The following is a 20,171-nucleotide window of genomic DNA, read 5'->3' on the forward strand; positions in this document are numbered from 1 at the left end:
TCTTCCCTCCCACTCCTCCTCTCCCCTCCCTCCTCCACCCTCCTCTTCTCTCTCCCCACCCCTTTCCTCCCCTCCTCCACCCCTTCTTGACTCCCTCCTCTCTCCACCCCTCCTCCACTCTTCTGCTCTCTCCCCTCTCCCCCTCTAGCCTCCCCTCCTCCACCCCTCCTTTCTCCGCCCCCCTTCCTCCCTCCCCTCCTGCCCTCCCCTCTCTCCTGTCTCCTCCCATACTCACTCTTTTCCCCTCCCCCTTGTCCCTCCTCCCCTCCCCTCTGTCGTCTTCCCTCTCTCCTCCCCCCTCCCTCCTCCTCCCGCCTCTGAAGAGCGCGCCGCGAAGGGGACTGGCCGGTTACTTCCTCCGCCGGCGGCACGGAGCGCAGCGCGTCCCCGGCCCCGAGCGCCCGGCGCCGCCCGCCTGCGTCCGGCCAGCGCCCCGGCCCCCGGCCCCCGGCCCCGTCGCCCTCGCCCGCGTCCGCCGCGCAGCGCGGAGCCCGGCCCGGAGCCACCGCCAGCCCTGCCCGAGGCGGCGCGGTAAGAGCGGGGCCCGGGCAGGCGGGTGCGCGGGCCGGGGGCCGGGGGAGCGCCCTGCGGCGCGGCTTCTCTCAGCGGAGCCGGACCCCGGGGGGGTGGGGGGGGTCGTGGGGGGGTGGCCCCGAGGTCCGGATCCCCAGGCGCACCGGGGTCGCGGCGGGGCGGCGACTGCTTCCCGGCTTCAGCTCGCTCCCGGTGCCGGGGCGGCTCGGAGGGCGGCTCGGCGGCGGGGGCGCGGGCAGGGCGCGGGGGGTGGGGGCGGCCGTGACGCTCCGAGCCGGCCGCGAACTTGGGCCGCGCGGCTCCGGGTGGCCGGGCGGCCGGGCCAGCTTGCCTCTCTAGCTTTTGTTTCTAAAAAGCTGTGCGGGTCCGGCGAGGGGGCTCTGCCGGGGGGCGCCCCCGCGGGCCGATTTCGCGGCGCGCGCGGCTTTGCGGGTGACTTAGCGCCTGAAGCCCCTGGCGGCCGCGTCCCCGCCGCCGCCCCGAAGACGAGCCCGGCACCGGCTCACCTGCCCCAGCACTCCGGGCCCGGCGGCGGGCGAGGGAGGCGCCCGGAGGACCGGCCCCCCGCGGGCGCCCCGGCACTTCTGGATCTGGGCCCTGGGTGCCGGGAGGCGAGCGTGGGAGCCGGTCGGAACCGCGGGTGTGGGTGCGCAGGGCCGCCTCTATTTTCGCGTTCTTAAAGGTATTTTGAATGAAAGGTTACCGTTCGTGCGTGTGTGGGTTGTTTGCTTTGGTTTGGTTTCAAGCCCAGGAGACTTTTTAAGTATTGGCCTCTTGAATTCAGTTTCAGGGGAGCTTAAGCTGGTAGTGGGATGTGCTGCTTATTTAGAAAGTAAAGAAGTGAGCAGTCAGCCCCCTTTCGAGATAGAGGCAATTTATTGTAATTCACCGCTAAGAGATTATATTTATCCTGGACAATGGAAACGCCTGTGCGCTATCGGCCTGTCCACACCACCTCCCATCAGGGAGATAAATCTCTAAGTTAAGGTTTATTAAAATTCTGAGTAATATGGAGTATAGTTATAGTTAGCGCCCTGGGCCCTGCAGGGAAATATTCACTCATTTCTGGGATTAGTCATCCCCCTCTCTCTCTAAATTGATAACTTTCAGAAGAAACAGCAAAGCAGCCTTCAGAAGTAGCCTATGGGTTTGTTTTGGCTTTTGTCCTGCAAATTTACTTCAATACAGAAATACCGACCTGTGCTCTGATCTTGTTCCAGTAAGGGTACTGTCCTGAGGCAAATTCTCTTTGTTTTAAAATTTTATTCTCAGTTCTTACATTTCTGCCTCCCCCCCCCCCTTTTTCTGTTCGAAAGCAGCCATCAATAGGGCAAAAGGGACCTAAATTTGAAATTGATCAAGGTGAAGAAACTTGACCTGTGTTGCCCCTTAAGGAGCCTTGTGGAGTAAAATAAATGAACTTAACTTTCATTAGCTCTGTGTGTGCCTGGAAGAATTGGAGGGACGCCTTGATTCTACGTGGTTCTTACAGAACAAATGAAAAGCTGCACAACTAAAAGAATTCTATTCTGTAGCTGATAATTAGAGCTTTTTATGTGGGGCCAGGAGGCTGCCTTTTTGCCTGATATGTGTACCCCAAAACCAGGCGTGCCTTTTCCATCGCCTTCCATACCAATTCTCTTGCCCAACCCTAGAGGCTGAAAAGAATGCACAATAAAGTCAGCAAGTTGTCTGCACACCAGGCTTCGCAAAAGTGCTCGGCCCAGTGGGCTCAGGAAGGATAGATAATTGTTAACGGTTGAGATGCCTTCTCATTTGGGTCTTCTGTGTGAGGTCTGTTGCTGTAATCAACAGGTAACAGGATTTAGTTTAGATAAATAACCTAAAGCTCTGAGTGAAGGAGCCTTTCCCTTGGTAAAGGGTAGCGAGTAGGGACCTGGTCTTAATAATCATGTGCTCCCTCGGCTCTGTAGTGACGGGGTGGGAAAGGCCCAGGCCTCAATCATTCGGGGTACCCACCTGTGGAGGAGCTGCACTGGAACCCATCTGGACCCTAGTCCTGCTGTAGCTGTGTGATCTGGGGCAAGCTATCCGAGGTCTCTGGGCTGTGTGGTCCCTCAGTCTGGGCTTAGCCCCTGTGAGTCGGACTGTGTCAGGGCGGGGATCATGAGTAGTGAATATTGATTCTTGAGTGCCTGAGCCACTAAGTGGAGATTCGGAGCCAGTGTGGCCCACATTTGATCTGGGACTATCCTTCCTCTGCTCCCTTCTCCCCCATAGGACTATTAATTTATTATCCGTGTTTTCCAGCCTCCCCTGGCCACCATGATAGTTACGCGCCCTCCGAGGGTTTTAACAGCCCTCTGGGGTGTCTCTGGCCTCCTCTGTGGCATAGACTTCTCCTCCCACGCTACCTCTCTAGCCCAGGGTGTGTGTGTGTGTGTGTGTGTGTGTGTGTGTGTGTGTGTGTTTGTATCTAATAGCTGGGAGGTCTGAGGTCTGGTTTAGCCATAATGTTGATCGTAAGAGGAAACAAAGTACAAACTCAAAGTAGTCACGGGGAAATGTCCTCCTCTCCACCTCCAATAAGACCTATCAATTGCACAACACTTTAATTACTCAGAGTTCCTGGCTGTAACAGGTGGGAGCACCCCGGGGAGATTGTGGGGGCGGACAATTAGGGGTGCCCTATAAAGCTTCCTATAGACCTGTTCCATAGCCTGTAAGGTGGTGGAGTGGGGGTGGGGGGAGGGGGAGGTTTGCCCTGTACCTGTCATTGGTGCTAACCTAGCTTCTTTGAAAATGAGTTTTAGTTGCTCCGTATGTTTATCTGCCTCTCTGGTGGCCTTATCTCGGTACTTTTCCCGCCTATTAATATAGAACCTAACCCCGCCAATTATAGGTTAGGGCTCCAATAAGTTTTCAGCCTACATCACCGTCCCATTGCAAGCCACATAAGCAACTATACGTTTTCTTACAGCTGCGTTAAATATCGTCAAGTAAATGAAGTCAATTTCAGTATGTTTCTGTTCACTCACTATCTTCAGAATAGAATAGAAACATGCAGTCAGTCCACAGTCATTACTGAGGTGCTCTGCTCTTTTCTTTAAAACCTTTGGAATCTCGTGCGTTTCACACGCAGGGCTCATCCCAGCCCATCCAAGCTGTGTGCCCAGCACTCGGCGGCCACGTGGGGCTCGTGGCTAGCACACGGGTCAAGGCAGGCCTGCCTGGGAAGGCCCAGACGCTGTCAAGGCCAGTTAGACCCGATACATGCCCAGCTTTACTTCCCCTTGGAGAAATGCACTGCTGAGCAACACACACAGCAGGCACATTATGAGTTTGCGTGGCCCACACAGGAGGATCTGGGGTTTTGGCCTGAAGAAACGGTTCGGGAACCTTTTATGTCCTACCTGGGAGTTCTCCCTCGTAGCTTAGGAAAGAGAAAGAGCCTCCTAGGCTCCTTCTAGCATGCTGACCTGGGTCTCGGTCCCCCGGAGCCGAGCCGCCTGGGGTGGGAGCAGGGTCTTGCCCTGAGTCCTCAGGTGGAGCTGACTGCCTTGTGGACTTGACAGTGAAAAGCAGCTTACTCCACCTTGAACTGTATTCCTTGCTCAGCTCCTCAAGCCCGGCTCCCTCGAGAGCCCCTAACCAGCCAGCCAGAAAGTGCCTTTATCTGTGTGCGTATATCTAAGTGGAATTCAGTGGAGAATTGGCATTATTATTTAATTACTTAAATAGCATACCCTTTGTGAGAAGGGCCTCTTAAGTAAGAACTGGCATCCGTTTTGAATGACCTGTTGTACTGGAGATGGTGACAGACTCCACCAGCCTTAGGGTTGACCTAGGCAAAAAAGACTTCGTAAAAATATGATGATTTGTTGCCCCTGTGAGTCTTTATTTATTTCTTTTTCTTTTTTTTTTTTAAGATGAATGATTTTGGAATCAAGAACATGGACCAGGTAGCCCCTGTGTCTAACAGTTACAGAGGGACCCTCAAGGTGAGTGAGCCAAGACTTAATGTATAGTTTTTAAAAAAAAAAATTGGAAAAGTCAATCTCTAGGAGAAAAAACAATGTGCCGGGTCCCAGAAGGCTGGCTGGAGCCCCGGCCTGTTAATATACAGGCTGTGTGACTCTCGATTGTTTGTTTAATCTCTCTGAGCCTCAGTTTTCTAGTCTATAAAATGGGTATCCTGGTGCTTGTTTCTACTTGTCTTCCAAGATAGGAAACCATTCAATCTGGAGATGGTGAGGCCTTTCTGGTTTATTTCTGAGACTCCTGCCGGGTGAAAAAGCTTGTGGTTCTCAGGGGTCAGCACGGGAGAAGCTGTGTGTCCTGGAGTTCTGTTCACCTGTGTATGTCCTGGGGTGATGGGCTGGTTGTTTAAGAACTGACCAGGGAAGAGCAGAGAGGAGGAAGACCAGCATTCCTGCAGAGGGCTCCTTCCTTCTGAAGGGTCTGTGCCCAAGGGGCTGCCCACAGCCTGCTCTCACGGCCACAGACAGCGCGCCGGCTTCCCCAAAGCAAAACACAGATGAGAGATGCAGGGGGCTTTTCTGGGGCCCGAGAGCCAAATTTCGCGTAGCTTCTCCCTCTGTTCCTTTTAGGAACATTGTTAAGTAGCACGAACTGACAATTTCCCATTTGCTTTCTTCAAACATGACCGTGAGATCTGATTGGTTTTTCTCAGCCTAGTGTAGTAACACCTTTCAAAGCAGTGATTTTTGATTGGTCCCCACCGGGCTTAGTGTCTCATGCAATGGTGTATCTCAGTCCTGTTACAGTTTCCTTTGTGTGTCCTTAGGAGGTGATTTGTCCCCAAGAGACCCCAACAGCCAAAAATGGGCACAGGCTTTTCTTGCGTTATTAGGAAGGTCAGGAAACTTCAAGCCAGTGAGTTTTGTTTGATTTGGTCAGATGTTTTCCCGTGGCAGAAGCCGTGTGAGAAATTGCGGTGTTTAGTTTCAAACCACACCCCTAGAAAGGAAAATTCTTCCAGAAGTTAAAAGAACCTGATGATGCCCCTGTGATTTCTGGGTTCGGAGAAGAAACAGTTGTTGCTGAAATTGATGTGTTGAAATACCCAGTGGGAATTTGTATTGTCTTTTGTCTTCCTGAGTTTAAAAAAAGAACTTCAGCCAGGAAAGGAAAGGCATTTCTTGGTCACCTGGGGAAATGCTAGTGGGAATTAAAAAAAGAAATTGATTGGCTATTTCACCGAAATTGGTCCTGCGATAAAGTAGTTTCTAAATCCAGATGCGGATTTCGAACTTACTTGATTGTAAGTAAGAAAAACCCTTAGGTTTCTGGCAGTCAGACATTAGAGCCTCGGGTTTGGGGGGGCTGGGCGCTAATATCGTTGGGACATCACTGCCCTGAGTGTTGTAGGCGGCGTCCCAACTTCTGCCTGCCCTCTTACGTAATGCGTCATTCATTGTTCCTCATTTCTAAAAAGAAAGCACACAAACCGATTTTATTTGTAAATGTGTTGCACATTTTTTAAATTGATGATTCAACAGATGGTTCATTGTATTACACATAACATGGGTTTTCCAGTTTATGTTGGAAAAATATTACCATCTTTTACGTTGTTCCTCAGCAAGTCAGGCAGTGATGAATCAAGGCTCTATCTGTTACTTATAAACGAGTCTTCCATTAAAGGCTACTTCTTTCATAACTGTTAGATGAAATTATCTTAGATCGACACAGTGCAGTTTATCTCTCTCTGTGTCCCTTCTTTCCACTAAGCTGCAGATAGTTGAACTTGAAACCTTTTTCCTTTGGAAATCTTTCCCCTTAGTAGATGAGGCGGGGTAGGGGTCTTTTCAAACCCTTCACTTTTATAAAAGTAAGCCTTAAGGTGGTTTTTCATATCTATTACTATTTTCTGAATCATTGGAGTTGATGAGGGGGAAAAACTAGTTTCAGTTAAAGTGTTTTATGGTTACACATAAAACTAAATGCTTCCACAAGTAAAGTAATTTATTCCACTCTTTGTTTCTCTGTCTTCATTCAGTCATTTGCCTTCCTTCTAACTGCAGTGAGCTAACGCTGTCCTGCTGAGGGTAGTTATTGCTCTGGTGCCCCGTCTGACTGAATTCCCTTCTGATGTAGCAGAGGGCCTGGGTCTTTGGACCAGCTGGGTCTCTCAGTCCCATCCAACTTTCTTCTAAAGTTCCATCCTTTTTAGGTTTGTTTACTTAGCTTCTTTGAAATTGAAGTTAATTTTTTTCTTGATTGAAAATTTTTCTTTATTGAAATTGAAGAACTTTTCAACTTCTTTGAAGTTGAAATTAATTAAGCCATTAAAAATAGAATTCCTGGATATCCTGACTCTGTGAGGTCAATGAAATGATCCAGAGTAAAATAGAACTCTTACCATGACTTTGACCATCTCAGAAGTCTGGCTGGGGAGTGCTGTGAATGGTCCATTCCATTCATGGCTTCATAATTGCCAGATTCATCAAGCTACATTGGGGAAGATTACCCGTGGACCGTTTTTAAAACAGGTAACTCAGTGGGTTGAAATAAGAATTTCAGTGTTCTTTTCCCTCTGTTTTCCAGCGCCAGCCAGCTTTTGACACCTTTGATGGGTCCCTGTTTGCTGTTTTCCCCTCTCTAAATGAAGAGCAAACACTCCAGGAAGTACCCACAGGCTTGGATTCAATTTCTCATGGTAATTGACAAAGTGTGCCCGATTTCCTGTAGTTCAGTTACTGAAGAGGTGACCATTCCAAAGCGGCAGGGGTTGGTACCTTGATTCTTTAGTTTGCAAAGTCCGTGCCTCTGGACCAGGCAGAAGACAGTTTTTTTCCTTCCTTATGAACATGCTGGCCCTGATGTCTTCCACAGCGAGAGCAAATGCCCTGCTGGGACCAGCTTGTAGGGCAGCCCCAGAGATTTCCACTGGGATGTTTGCAACACTGTAGCAAGCCTGGGCCTCATCTCCAAGGCGCACCTGCAAAGCCCACTATTAAAATGCACCCCAACTTCTCTTTCTGGGGTCTCCTCATTAATCAGATCATCCACCCCACCCCGGAGTCTTGGGGCAACAAATTATACTTGCTAATATTCGCCTGTATGTATTTATTCCTGTAGTTGTTAACGCCATGGTTTATTATTGTTAAAGGGAAAGCAGTCAGATACTGCCTGTACCATTCCTGGGATAGGGCTATTAGTTGGAAACATTCCAAAGAATACTTTGTCAGATGAAGTAGGTGCTGGAAAATACAGAAAATTAATTAAATTAAAACACAGTTGCTTGCAGAAGTGTACCGTCATGCACCAGTCATTTATCATTCCTGAAATTGCTGAAGGAATCCAGAAAAGATTGGTTTTCAATAAAAATTGCCGGTCCGCCGACATTATGGGGGCTAAATACCATGTGTTCACATAACACCAGAAGGCCCTTTGTCTGCTGCTTAGTTTAATGGAAGTAACTTCAAATTGTACATTTACAGGGGGCGCCTGGGTGGGCTCAGTCGGTTAAGCGTCCGACTTCGGCTCAAGTCATGATCTCACAGCTCGTGAGTTTGAGCTCCACGTCGAGCTCTGTGCTGACAGCTCAGAGCCCGGAGCTGCTTGGGATTCTGTGTCTCCCTCTCTCTGCCCCTCCCCCACTCACGCTCTGTCTCTCTCTCCTTCAAAAATAAACAAACATTGAAAAACTTTTAAAAAAAGAATGACAGATTGTACACTTACAGTCCCTTAAAACCTTTGACCAAAACCACTCACTGTCCTTCATTGTCTGAAAATTTTAAAAGAAGTTTAGGTAGAAATTTCACCTTAAGGATAACAGCAAAATAATTTGCAAAATATAATAAAACTTGTATTTTATTTTTGATATGTTTTTTATAAGCGTAGCTATGAGACATCTATTTTCTGAATTTCTGCCCCCCCCTCCAAAATTTTTGGTAATATTTATACTCTGTTAAGGAATTATGTCAAGGTTTGAGATCAAAATTGTTGTAACTAGCAAGATTTCTCCCCTATATTCAGTATTTGGTATTGCCAGCTTCAAGTCCTTATGTCTCCATGGGGTTTCTTTCTAGATGCGTCCACCTGTGAATTGCCTCTGTTAACGCCGTGCAGCAAGGCCGTAATGAGTCAAGCCTTAAAAGCTACCTTCAGTGGCTTCAAGAAGGAGCAGCGCCGTCTTGGCATCCCAAAGAGTAAGGGCCCCTCTTTCCAGTACTTTCTCTGAGTCTGGACTGTACTAGAAGAATGAACCTGACCGTCACAGCTTGGGGTGACTGCTCGTTTCTTCCCAAGCACCTGGCAGCGCAGCGGGGATATGTGTACAACCTGAGCCGGCGTTTATTTCACGCCACTTAACCAATGACCCTTTAATTGAGACACACTCTTGTTAGTGTCTTAGAAGTTACCTGGGTGTCTTTGTGCCCTGTCTGCTCTCTTGCACACATCAGGACTTTGTGGGCAGATCAGGAGCAACTCTGATCTCACGGCCTCCTTCCGTTCTCTCCCGTGTGTGTGTGTGTGTGTGTGTGTGTCTTTCCTTGCCCTCCCCCTGGGCAGACCCCTGGCTGTGGACTGAGCAGCAGGTATGCCAGTGGCTTCTCTGGGCCACCAATGAGTTCAGCCTGGTGAACGTCAATCTCCAGAGGTTCGGCATGAATGGCCACGTGCTGTGCAACCTGGGCAAGGAGCGCTTTCTGGAGCTGGCACCCGACTTCGTGGGCGACATTCTCTGGGAGCATCTGGAGCAGATGATCAAAGGTACCGGCAGGGGACTGGGCTCCTGCTCGCAGAGGAGAGCCGCGGCACGGAAGAGAGATTGGGGGGCGGGGATCGGTGCTCTGTACCGATGGTCGGTAGCCTATGGTCGGGTTTCAGATTATGTAAATTGCCTGAAAATGTCATCAGAGTGAGTCGAATGTGTGGCAGGGATTATAGGTTTTTTAATCCACTGAAGAGTGTCTGTGTGTGTGTGTGTGTGTGTGTGTGTGTGTGGCATCAAGTATAGCCACAAGGCAGTGACCTGAGTCACTAACTTGTTGACCGCGGTCAGACAGCATGTGTCAGAGGAGTGCGTGCTGGCTCAGAAATGGAGGCCCACGAGAATTCCCAGGTCTGGGGCTCACCCTAGAGAACCCAAAGAAGTAAGTTGCCGTCGGGGAAAGGGAGCCTTTATTCAGACACACTCTCTGGATTTTACCGTAAATTTTCCTAAGACCAAATGGAATCCAACAATGAGAATTTCTTTCGGTTTTATCTATTTCAGCAAATGCAGAAGTGATCGGTATATATTTACGCACTGACATGTTCTGCAGAAACTGGCCATTGGACAAAAGAGCTCTCATCATATAGAAAGTCTTTTTTCTTTTTAAGTTTTTTAACGGTTTGTTTATATTTGAGAGAGACAGAGCATGAGTGGGGGAGGGGCAGAGAGGGAGGGAGACACAGAATCCGAAGCAGGCTGCAGGCTCTGAGCTGTCAGCACGGAGCCTGACACGGGACTCGAACTTACAGACCACAAGATCATGACCTGAGTTGAAGTCGGACACTTAACTGACTGAGCCACTCAAGTGCCTCTAAAAAGCCCTGATTTAGCCCTTATAAGAGTGTTGGCAGCCATGTTAAAAATACATCGAGTTAAAAAGAAGAAAAACAATGATAGGAAGGGATCAAGTTAAAATACAAGAAAGTCAGTTCGTTGGTAGAGTTCGGAGAAAGAGTCCTCGTTCCCTTGGTTTTAAACACAATTTCTACACCTTTTTCAGACTCAGAGTCTTTGAAAGACCTTAGGTTTCAGCCACCATTTCTTTTCAGCTGTGGCTTCTGGGGGCCGAGGAAACTTATTTGTGAAGGACCCCAAATCCTCCCTGAACTTGGCCAAGGTCTGATTTGACAAGTTTCTGGTGAATCTGTTCGCCGGTGGGGGAGGGGGGCCTGTCTTGCCATTACTCAGGGTGTGAGTCTGTGTGGGCCTGGATTTGTGGGGGCGTGTGGTTCGGTGTGTTTGTAGGGAGCAAGCACACAGAGAAGGCTAACCACCTTTTCCTTTTCAAAGTCCCCGGGCACGGGGCCCCCGTCCCTGGCCCCCCAGAGCGCTGCAGGCCTCTGTCTGTATAATGCGCACTTTGCCCTGGAGAAACTTCTAGGGGGTTGAAGCCTTGAATCATAGCCTCAGCAGGGCAGGAACCGTGTCCACTTGACGAATCCACCGTCTTCCCAGCCCCTGGGACAGATGGTACTTCATAAATATTTAACTGTCTCTTGACGGCAGGATGAATTAAATTCACAGTCTAGGTACTTAGAACGATGCGGTAGAACATTTAATTTGGCCAGGGACAGCATTCATTTTGGAAAACTCATTCTGGTTATTAGAAAATGTGTTGCTATCTCTGGCTTTTTTAAAAAGACTAAATGATGCAGAGAACCGTCTGATTAAATGTGGAGCGTAGGGGCGGCTGGGTGGCTCGGGCGGCTGAGTGCCCAACTTCGGCTCAGGTCACTATCTCGCGGTTTGGGAGTTCAGGTCCCGCATCGGGCTGTCTGCCATCAGCACAAAGCCCACTTCAGATCCTCTGTTCCCCTCTCTCCGTGCCCCTCCCCCACTCACACTCTCTGTGTCTCTCTCAAAAATAAATTTTAAAGAATCTTCTTAAAAACTTTAAAACGTGAAGCATAAATGCATTTCGTCACTCTAAAGTAACCATATGACAGACATTTAGGAATAAATGTTTTTAACCTCGATTCGCAATCCTAAGCCTCCTGTGTCTGTTTTTCAGAAAACCAAGAAAAAACAGAAGATCAGTATGAAGAAAACTCACACCTCAACTCGGTTCCTCATTGGATTAATAGCAATTCACTAGGTCAGTCCCGTCGATTTTTGCGCTAAACACCTTGGTTTTAACCTTTTCTATTCAATTTGGACTCTTCCTCCCCCACACCACCAAAACAGTAAATAAAAATAAAAATAAATTTGGGCCCCCAAGGACACAGTCTAGGCTGTACTGTCCCCATGCGGTGACTACACATGGCTCTCGAGCTGCTGAGCTCTGGATACGTGGCTGGTCCACAGTGAGACGTGCGGTGGATAATGCACACTCACGATGATCCGTGGTAAAACTGAGTCAGATAAAAGATGAAAATTAATTTAATTTCACCTGTTTCTTTTCAGTTTGTCATTGCGGCTACTGGAAAAGCTAAGGTTGCCTGAGTGGCTGGCATTATCTTTGCTTGGCCAGTGCTCTTGAAGGCAGCCCCCAGAGCCCGGGGCAGAGTGAGGTGGACTGACCACTGTGGTCGGCCCTGGCATAATCGGGCAGAGGTGACTGACAGGCGTGGGAAGCGTGTAGAAGGCAATTCTAAATTGGCTCTGAACTGTGGAGTTCAAAGAAGTGTCCCTGGAGTTCGGGTCTTTCCTTCTGGTCACTGACACTGATGAGTGTGGGTTATAGGTGGTCCCCCGCCCAGCCAGCAGAGGGAGGGGACGTCCCCTCACAAGGCACACACGGAGCGGCAAGTCCCTTACTCCTTCTGAGCCTTAGAGGCTGAAAGAGCCAGTGACCTCTGCCATCCGGAGGCAGGATGAAAGCGTCTGATAAACCAGAGCCGGAGAAATGCTCACATCGAGGCATCGCGTCTCGGTCTAGGGAATTCTGGGAAAGGGCTTATCGGCTGAGAGCTTATGGGCTTTGGAGCTCTTGCCAAAGCCCACTTTCCACCACCGTTGGGCGGAGGGTTAGAGCGCACGGAACCGGTCGTGCTTGATTCGGTTCGAGGGCATAGAGGGTCCGTGGTGACCACGCGCTCCTGCCTGACAGCCCTGCGGTCCCGTTGTGTGCCAGGCTTCGGCGTGGAGCAGGCAGCGTACGGCGTGCAGACACAGAGCTTCCCCAAAGGCAGCCTCCTGGACGTGTGTCCGTCATCCTCCGCACCCAGCACGCTGGGTTCTGAGCAGGAGCTTCAGATGCTCCCCAAGTCCCGACTCAACACCGTCAGCGTCAGTTACTGCCCCGTCAGTCAGGACTTCCCGGGCGGCAACTTGAACCTGCTCGCTGGCGGTTCCGGTAAGTCTGAGCTCCAGGGTCTCCCCCAGTAAGGCTGCTGGCTTGGTTCGGAGAGTCAGACAGTGAGGGGCTTTCTTAAGCAGCGTGGCCTGTGTTCAGCCACTGGAGGAGGGTAGAGGCCTCCTCTGTGTCCCAGGCTGCCGTCAGGCACTGTTGCAGGTGACAGATGGGCCCCTCACACGTCCACTTCCGCTGTGTTTCATGCTCTGAGCTGGGCACTGCGGGCACTGAGTAAACCAAACATAGTCCCTGCTCCCGCAGCTGGATTCCTCCACCCAGTGGGATATTTTGGGAGAAAACGTAGGAATAAGACCGATTTCCTTTCATGGAGATGCATGCGTATAAACGCACCACCCTCGGCTTGTACCGCAGGCTGACTGTTTACATATATGCCCCTGAGTAACAGCCACCCTGATGCAGATAGAGAAGCTTCCAGCCTTCCGTCACATCCCTTCCAGTCAGTACCATCCACACAGCAAGAGGAAACCCATTGTCCTGACTTTGTCATCGTGGATTAGATTTTCCTGTCCGTGAGCTTGATAGAAATGGAATCCTAGCGCTCTGTTTTCTTGTGCCTGCCTTTGGCTCCTTGTTACGTCTGAGACCCATCCCTGTGGTTGGATGTGGCAGACACTGTCCTTTTCTTCTTTCGTTTTTTTAAGAGAAGACAGAGTAAGAGCAGGGGAGGGGCAGAGAGAGAGGGAGACACAGAATCCGAAGCAGGCTCCAGGCTCTGAGCTGTCAGCACAGAGCCTGACGCGGGGCCCAAACCCACGAACCACGAGATTATGACCTGAGCTGAAGTTGGATGCTTAGCCACCTGAGCTGCCCAGGCGCCCCACAGTGGTCCTTTTCATTGCTGTGTAATATTCCAGCCCACAAAGCTGCACTTGGTCCAGCCACGACTGCTGGCAGATGCTGGGATGCCGAGGTTGTACAGCGTGTCAGTCATCAGGACTGAGCGCCTCGGTGTGAGCTTTGCCAGCAGTCCGCGATGCTGCACCAGCAGGCCTGGGGCGGGGCGGGGCGGGGGCGGGGGACGGCGTCCGTGCTATGCAAAGCTCCAGACCAGCCTGAGGTCCCTCGCTGCTGGGGGTAGCACCAGACGGTCCCCTGGCCCGGAGGAGTCAGCGTCTGCGCCCGGTTGTCTTTGCCAGGAAAGCCCCAGGACCGCGACTCCCCCGAGAGTGGCAGGGACAGCTTCGAGAGCTCGGACTCCCTGCTGCAATCCTGGAACAGCCAGTCGTCCTTGCTGGATGTGCAGCGGGTGCCTTCCTTCGAGAGCTTCGAGGATGACTGCAGCCAGTCCGTGTGCCTCAGCAAGCCGACCATGTCCTTCAAGGACTACATCCAGGAACGGAGTGACCCGGTGGAGCAGGGCAAACCAGTCATACCTGCGGCAGTGCTGGCCGGCTTCACAGGTGAGCGTGTCACGCGGGTCACCTCCCCAGGCCCCGCCCGGCCACAGCGCTGCATTATTTATCAAGGGTGTTGCTCCTTGGAGCACATTAGATTCACACCCTGAGTCTCGTGCATGGCCGGCCATCATCCCGAGTTGGGCAAGCCGCATCCCTGATCTCTAAAAAAGCCCACGTCGCAGGAATTTGCGCCCCCCGCCCCAGCTCTGTGGCAAGGATGCACATCCAGGGGCGGCTACCCCACCTGGGCTGTGCTGGGCCGGCTGGAGGGGAGGTGGTGCGGGGCGCACGGGCCTGTGGAGGCCTCCGCTCTGACTCACCCCCTCCAGGAATGCCAAAGAATGTCAGCCGGCCCGGGGAGGGACAGCAGAGCCGGCCTTCAGAAACACAGGGGCTGTTTACCTTTTCGTGCTTCTAAAATCCATCTTATTTTTAAGATTTGGGCAAGAGCTATTTTAGGCAAGGGCTAAATATTAAAGCTGTTTTTAGAAGCAGATATTTCCAGTACTTGAGCAAACATACCAAGATTTTTTTTTCATTTTTTTTTTCATTGCTTCATAGGCCCTTCAGTGTGTGTGGGTCTGTTTTGTTTTTTTTTTCCCTCATATTTTGACCATATGGAGCCACTGGATTAAAAAAAAATACCTACTTGAAAAAACCTAATAGGTTAAAATAAGAATACAGAAGGATCCTTTTTTTTTCTTCCTGTCATCTTAAACATCCACAAAATAGGCTTGATAAGAAAATAAACAAGCCATGGTGTTGGTGTTTTTCATTTTAAGATTAGTTACCATCTGCTGACTGTCAGCTCGGTGTGGTTAACTAGACGTGTATATAGTTGGTGATCCTTGGGACAGCCCAGCACAGGTGAGGACATTAACCTATTTTACAGTTGGGGCTGTTGGCTCAGAGGTAGATAGCTTTCCAGGCACACAGGTAACCTGGTCGTGTCTGTTTCCAGAACTCCTGCCCTTTGTGTTTTACAGCCTTATTGATGATGGCCATGGGGTCTTGAGGAACAGCTCTTTGATGGGTGTGTGATTCAGGGCAAGGCATCTAGCGTCTGAGCTACACCTCATTTTTCAAATAGTGTTACAGGGCACCTGGGTGGCTCAGTTGGTTAAGCTTCTGACTTTAGCTCAGGTCATGATTCACGGTTCATGGGTTCAAGCCCCGTGTCCAGCTCTGCGCTGACAGCTCAGAGCCTGGAGCCTCCTTCAGATTCTGTGTCTTTCTTTCCCTCTCTACCCCTCCCCCACCCATGCTCTTCCTCTCTCAAAAATAAATTAAGAACAACATAAAAAAATTGAAAATGAATAAATAAAAAGAGGGTTACAGGGACGCCTGGGTACCTCAGTCCATTAAGGTCCCCCCAACTCTTGGTTTCAGCTCAGGTCATGATCTCACAGTTTGTGAGTTCGAGCCCTGCTTCAGGCTCTGTGCTAACCATGTGGAACCTGCTTTTGATTCTCTTTCTCCCTGTCTCTCTGCCCCTATCCCACTCACTCCATCTGTCTCAAAATAAGTAAACTTCAAAAAAATAAATAGTATTACAGCGATAACCCTCGTCACAAGGTGATGGTTCTAAATATTATCCAGAAAAGGTATATGAAAGGCAAAGCATCCCTCACCAGGGTTGGTGAGGCAGTGGATACAACCCCAAGCGTCCAAGTCACTGTTGAGTAAACTGAGTCCTGGATTAAGCAATTTACCCACCGTCATTCAAGTCGGGAAGGCTGCCTCGTGGGATTCCATGAGTGACGTGCCTCATTCTGTGGCAAAACGCCCCTTCAGCCACCCCCGCCCCTGTCCTGCTGGGTGGCTCTAGAAATAAACCCTGAAACTTATTACATAAGGAACAATTAAACAGGATAAGGAATTTTTTTTTCAAGATTTTATTTTTAAGTAATCTCTGCACCCAATATGGGGCTCAAACTCACAGCCCTGAGGTCAAGAGTCGCACGCTCCACTGACTGAGCCAGACTTGCGCCCTCAAGATGAGGAATTTTCATGTCAAGAGTCAGTAGCTCTGAATTTTTTTTTTTAGAAAGACCAACCTTGGCAACCTAGGGCCCAGTGACCCCTTTTTTCTGGTGGGGGAGGCAGAGAAGGCCTCACCTTCAGTGCCATTAAAGTGTCCCCACACTGGGAAGTGGGTCTTCATGTTGGCTCCCTGTCTGGAGGTGGGTCTCACCTTCCTCCGCCTGCATCTTTGGAAGGACGAAAGCCTTGCCGAACTTTAAATCTATAAAAGCATGTATCCTGCCCCTTTCCCACAGGAAGCGGACCTATTCAGCTGTGGCAGTTTCTTCTGGAATTGCTCTCTGACAAATCCTGCCAGCCCTTCATCAGCTGGACTGGGGACGGATGGGAGTTCAAGCTTGCTGACCCCGATGAGGTACGGCCAAGCCTGGGAAGTCCCATCTCTGGGCTGTAAGATTTCCCCACTCCGGGCTCCTAAATTCATTGTCTGGGCCCACGGAAGGTTCACGGCTACAAACGAGAGTGGTTCTAGAGTCCCGTGGGTATGCAACACGGGCACTGGGCAGGCTTCTTCGTCTTGCTGTCTCCTCTGATAAAAAGGCACAAGCGGTAAACTGAGGGTCCCTCCCGAACCACCTGAAAACACCGTGGGGCATTTGCCTTTTCCCACTGGCGGGGAGCAGACCCCGAGCAGCCCCGTGCTGGTCATCTGGGCTCTGCCCGGTGGTGGATCAGCTGAGCTGGGCAGAGCCGCGCCAGCCCCCCTGCAGGAGGAGGCGGAGGGCAGATCCAGACCCTCCCCTGCAGGCCGGTGTTAGAGAAGCCCGTGATCTCTGGCAGCAGTCGTGATCTCTGGCAGCAGTCGAGTGCAAAGAAACACCGAGGAATGCATGCTGTCACGTGGCTCCGAGCCGCACCCGGCAGCTGTTGGCTGTGGTACTTGGAATAGGAACCCAGGAGGTGGGGGGCGCAGCGTTTCCCTTGCATCAGGGCCGCCTGACCGTGAACCGTGTGCTTCAGGCTGCACGAGGCGGCACTGCGGATGGGGGCCCTCCTTCCATCCTCAGGGCATGATGCCCCGGCACGTGCACTGAAACAGAGCACACCTCCCTTCCCCCAGGGCTCCTGTGGGGTGGTCACGTTCTCTTTGGGTAAGTGGGCACGAGCATCCTCCTCAGGGGAGGAAGTCCCCCCGCCCGCCCCAGCTGCTTCTTTATCCGCCATGTTGAACCCTTCTCACCTGTGTCTGCTGCAGGTGGCCCGCCGGTGGGGGAAGAGGAAGAACAAGCCCAAGATGAACTACGAGAAGCTGAGCCGGGGCTTGCGCTACTACTACGACAAGAACATCATCCACAAGACGTCGGGCAAGCGCTACGTGTACCGCTTCGTGTGCGACCTGCAGCACTTGCTGGGCTTCACCCCCGAGGAACTGCACGCCATCCTGGGCGTCCAGCCCGACACGGAGGACTGAGGCCTGTGTGGCCCTGCCCTGAGCCGGCCCCGCCCTCGGGGGCCTCCCCGGGGACCCTGACGGTCGGCCTTGATCGCGTCCGGGAACGTCGCCGAGAAGCAGTGGCCTTATTTCATCCGAAACCGTGGGTTTTCCACCACCAAAAAGCATGGTTTCTCACTTGTAAAGCCTGCTGACTTGGAAGATGCTGTTTCTGATGCTGTTAACGTTAGACCGGCCGAGAAAGAAGAGGCCGGGACTGAGCAGGCTGGGTGATGGGGACGTTCAGGCTTCTGGAGAGTCCCGAAGGAGCGAGCCTGTCTTGAGCACACGCGTTTTGGGGTTTGCTTTTTTTTCCCGGCATTTGCTTTTGGCCTCTGACAGCCAGGAGTCACAAAGGCAGAAGTGGTCCGTTCGGTTCGGAGAGACGGAGGGGGCCGCGCAGGGAGACCGTGGCGCCGTTTCAGAAGCCAGTCTGTATATACAACTGTAATCTTATCGTTGTGGTCCAAGTCCTCTAACGGTCCTATTTAACAAAAACTGTATATTGTAATTTAAGATGCTTCTGTAAGCGTATGTGAAACGACGGTGCAGACGCCCGGCATTTACTCCGCTTTCCAAAAACCCGTGGCGCCTTCTGCGAACACCGCGTCTGCCCGGCCAGACGAAGGAGTTGTAAAGATGTGTATTATTTCCATTTAATATGCCTACAGGTATAAGTTCGAAGAGGGTCAGTCCCTTGGTTGTGTTTTGTTCTGCCCGGATTATTATCCAGCAAGGACTTTGTACATTTGGGAATTTTTATAAAAAACACTTAATGTTATTATCTGGAGGCGCATTTAGCCTCTGCTTTCTCCTTAATTGTAATGTAAAAGCTATAAAGCAGTATTTTTCTTGACAAATGGCATATGTTTTCCATTTCTGTGCATGCCTTTAAATCAGTTTATATGCAAAACTTATTTTATTTTTTAGTTCGACTGTGTTTCCCCAACAACTAACGTCCCCTGACCGACCGTTTCCTTCCCATGCTCCACCTCCGCGCCCCAAATTATTCTGTATGATTAAAATAAGAATGCTATTTTTGGAAATATGTGGCTCCTTTTCAGAGATCAGGAGGGATTTATATAGCAGCTATTTTTACTGCAGAAGCAGTTCACTGGAAAAAAAATGTAGTTTGTACGAAAGCTTTATTTTTATCTGCACTCCACGTGAAGTTAAACCTATTGTACAGAGCTGAAGGTTGGGGCCGGTGGGGGAGGGGAGGGGGACCTCCACGAAATCACTTGGTCATGAACGCAACGCCATTTTTCCCGGCCTTACTCACCTGTCGGGCCGCGGGCTGTCTGGACACGATCCTGTTCCTTTCTGCTCGGTGCCCACAGCGGGACAGGTCTTTGTTCCTATTTTCGTGGAAGCTGAATGCCCAGAGGGCACAGAAAATGGGAAGGAGAATCCCTCGGAGGGGTCGACTTGCAGAAAGATTTTTCTCACGATGGAAACTTTTGTGGTTGATTCGAAGGAGCGCATAAGTGTGCATGCAGTCAGGACGCTTGTAAATGACCAAGTCGACCTGGTTTCAGAGCCTCACGGGCTTCGCTCGCAATGTGAGAGGCCGCTGGGAGCAGTGGCTGCCGGCCCTGGAGAAGAGTCCATCCACGTAATGAGACCTTAGGTGGTGGAGGCAGCTGGGAAGAGCAATGCCGGAGCTGGGAGACTCAGTCTCAGTACTGGAGCTGGGGCCTCAGTCTCAGTACTGGAACTGGGGGACTCAGTCTCAGTACCAGCTCTGGGGGACTCAGTCTCAGTACTGGAGCTGGGGGCTCAGTCTCAGTACTGGAGCTGGGGGACTCAGTCTCAGTACCAGCTCTGAGGGACTCAGTCTCAGTACTGGAGCTGGGGGACTCAGTCTCAGTACCGGCTCTGGGGGACTCCATCTCCATGCTCATGTGAGACCGTTTCCAGTGTCTTTGAACACAGGATGTTTTCTCAAGTGGGACATGTTTATTGCTCAGACATCCGTTCATAACATCAGCAGACATGTGACTGGGAACATCCTTCTGCCAAAGGGGATCTTAGTCCTCGGCTCATTTTATATGGGGTTAAACCACGTGAAATTGCCAGTATTTGACTTTTTTAGCTTACAAAGTAGTCAGTTTCGTGTGGTTCAACCTTAGTTACAGAGACCAAAGTCCATTATAAACCTTTGGTGTGGGCAGGAACAGAACCTAACTAGAAAGATTTTGTAACCTGGCCTTTTCTCTCTCAAATAATAAAGTATTTTGTTTATAAATACGCCTCCTGGTAAGGGTCCTCATTCTTCCCACCCTGACAAGGGATGAGGGGAGGTGGCCTGAGGATACTGAGCCCCGCCCGATCCATTGCCCTGTCAGCAGCTTTCCGTCTCTTGAGTGTCTCCTGTCCATTTAACCGATTTTACACACCAGTCACCTAGTAAATCATGACCAAGTCACAACCAACTGTGAGCTCTTCCTGAAGGAATCCCCGGAACGTGTTTGCTTAAAGCAAACAGTTCTTTTAAGAAGGGGTTAGAATGGAAAGATACAGTGCCTTGTCTTTGCCAAGGGGTTGGCAGAGGGGAAGGAAGGGATAGTAGAATGCTGATGTGAGGAACATGAGGGTTTCGATCTCATGGACTTTCTCCAGGGCACCTGGCCTTGCTGAGCCGACTGAGGTCGGGATGATGGTCCTGAGACACCTCTTCTCAAGCACACTTCAGAGTTAGTGAGGATGGGGCATCTGGGTGGCTCAGTCTATTGAATATCTGAC

At 50.8% G+C, this 20,171-nt stretch overlaps 1 protein-coding gene across 1 annotated transcript; it reads left to right on the forward strand.

Moving 5' to 3' along the window:
* The first annotated feature begins 308 nt into the window (after positions 1–308).
* Positions 309–19,677, forward strand: ETS2 (ETS proto-oncogene 2, transcription factor). Its single transcript, XM_039228646.1, has 10 exons — positions 309–531; positions 4,425–4,496; positions 7,063–7,174; positions 8,550–8,669; positions 9,034–9,234; positions 11,250–11,333; positions 12,312–12,533; positions 13,691–13,954; positions 16,231–16,349; positions 17,190–19,677. The coding sequence occupies exons 2-10, from the start codon at positions 4,425–4,427 to the stop codon at positions 17,403–17,405; spliced, it is 1,410 nt and encodes a 469-aa protein (XP_039084577.1). The 5' UTR covers positions 309–531; the 3' UTR covers positions 17,406–19,677.
* Positions 19,678–20,171: the final 494 nt, after the last annotated feature.

The sequence above is a fragment of the Hyaena hyaena genome, unplaced genomic scaffold (genome assembly GCF_003009895.1).
Source record: "Hyaena hyaena isolate Hyena2069 unplaced genomic scaffold, ASM300989v1 scaffold_2, whole genome shotgun sequence".
NCBI classification, from domain to species: Eukaryota; Metazoa; Chordata; class Mammalia; order Carnivora; family Hyaenidae; genus Hyaena; species Hyaena hyaena.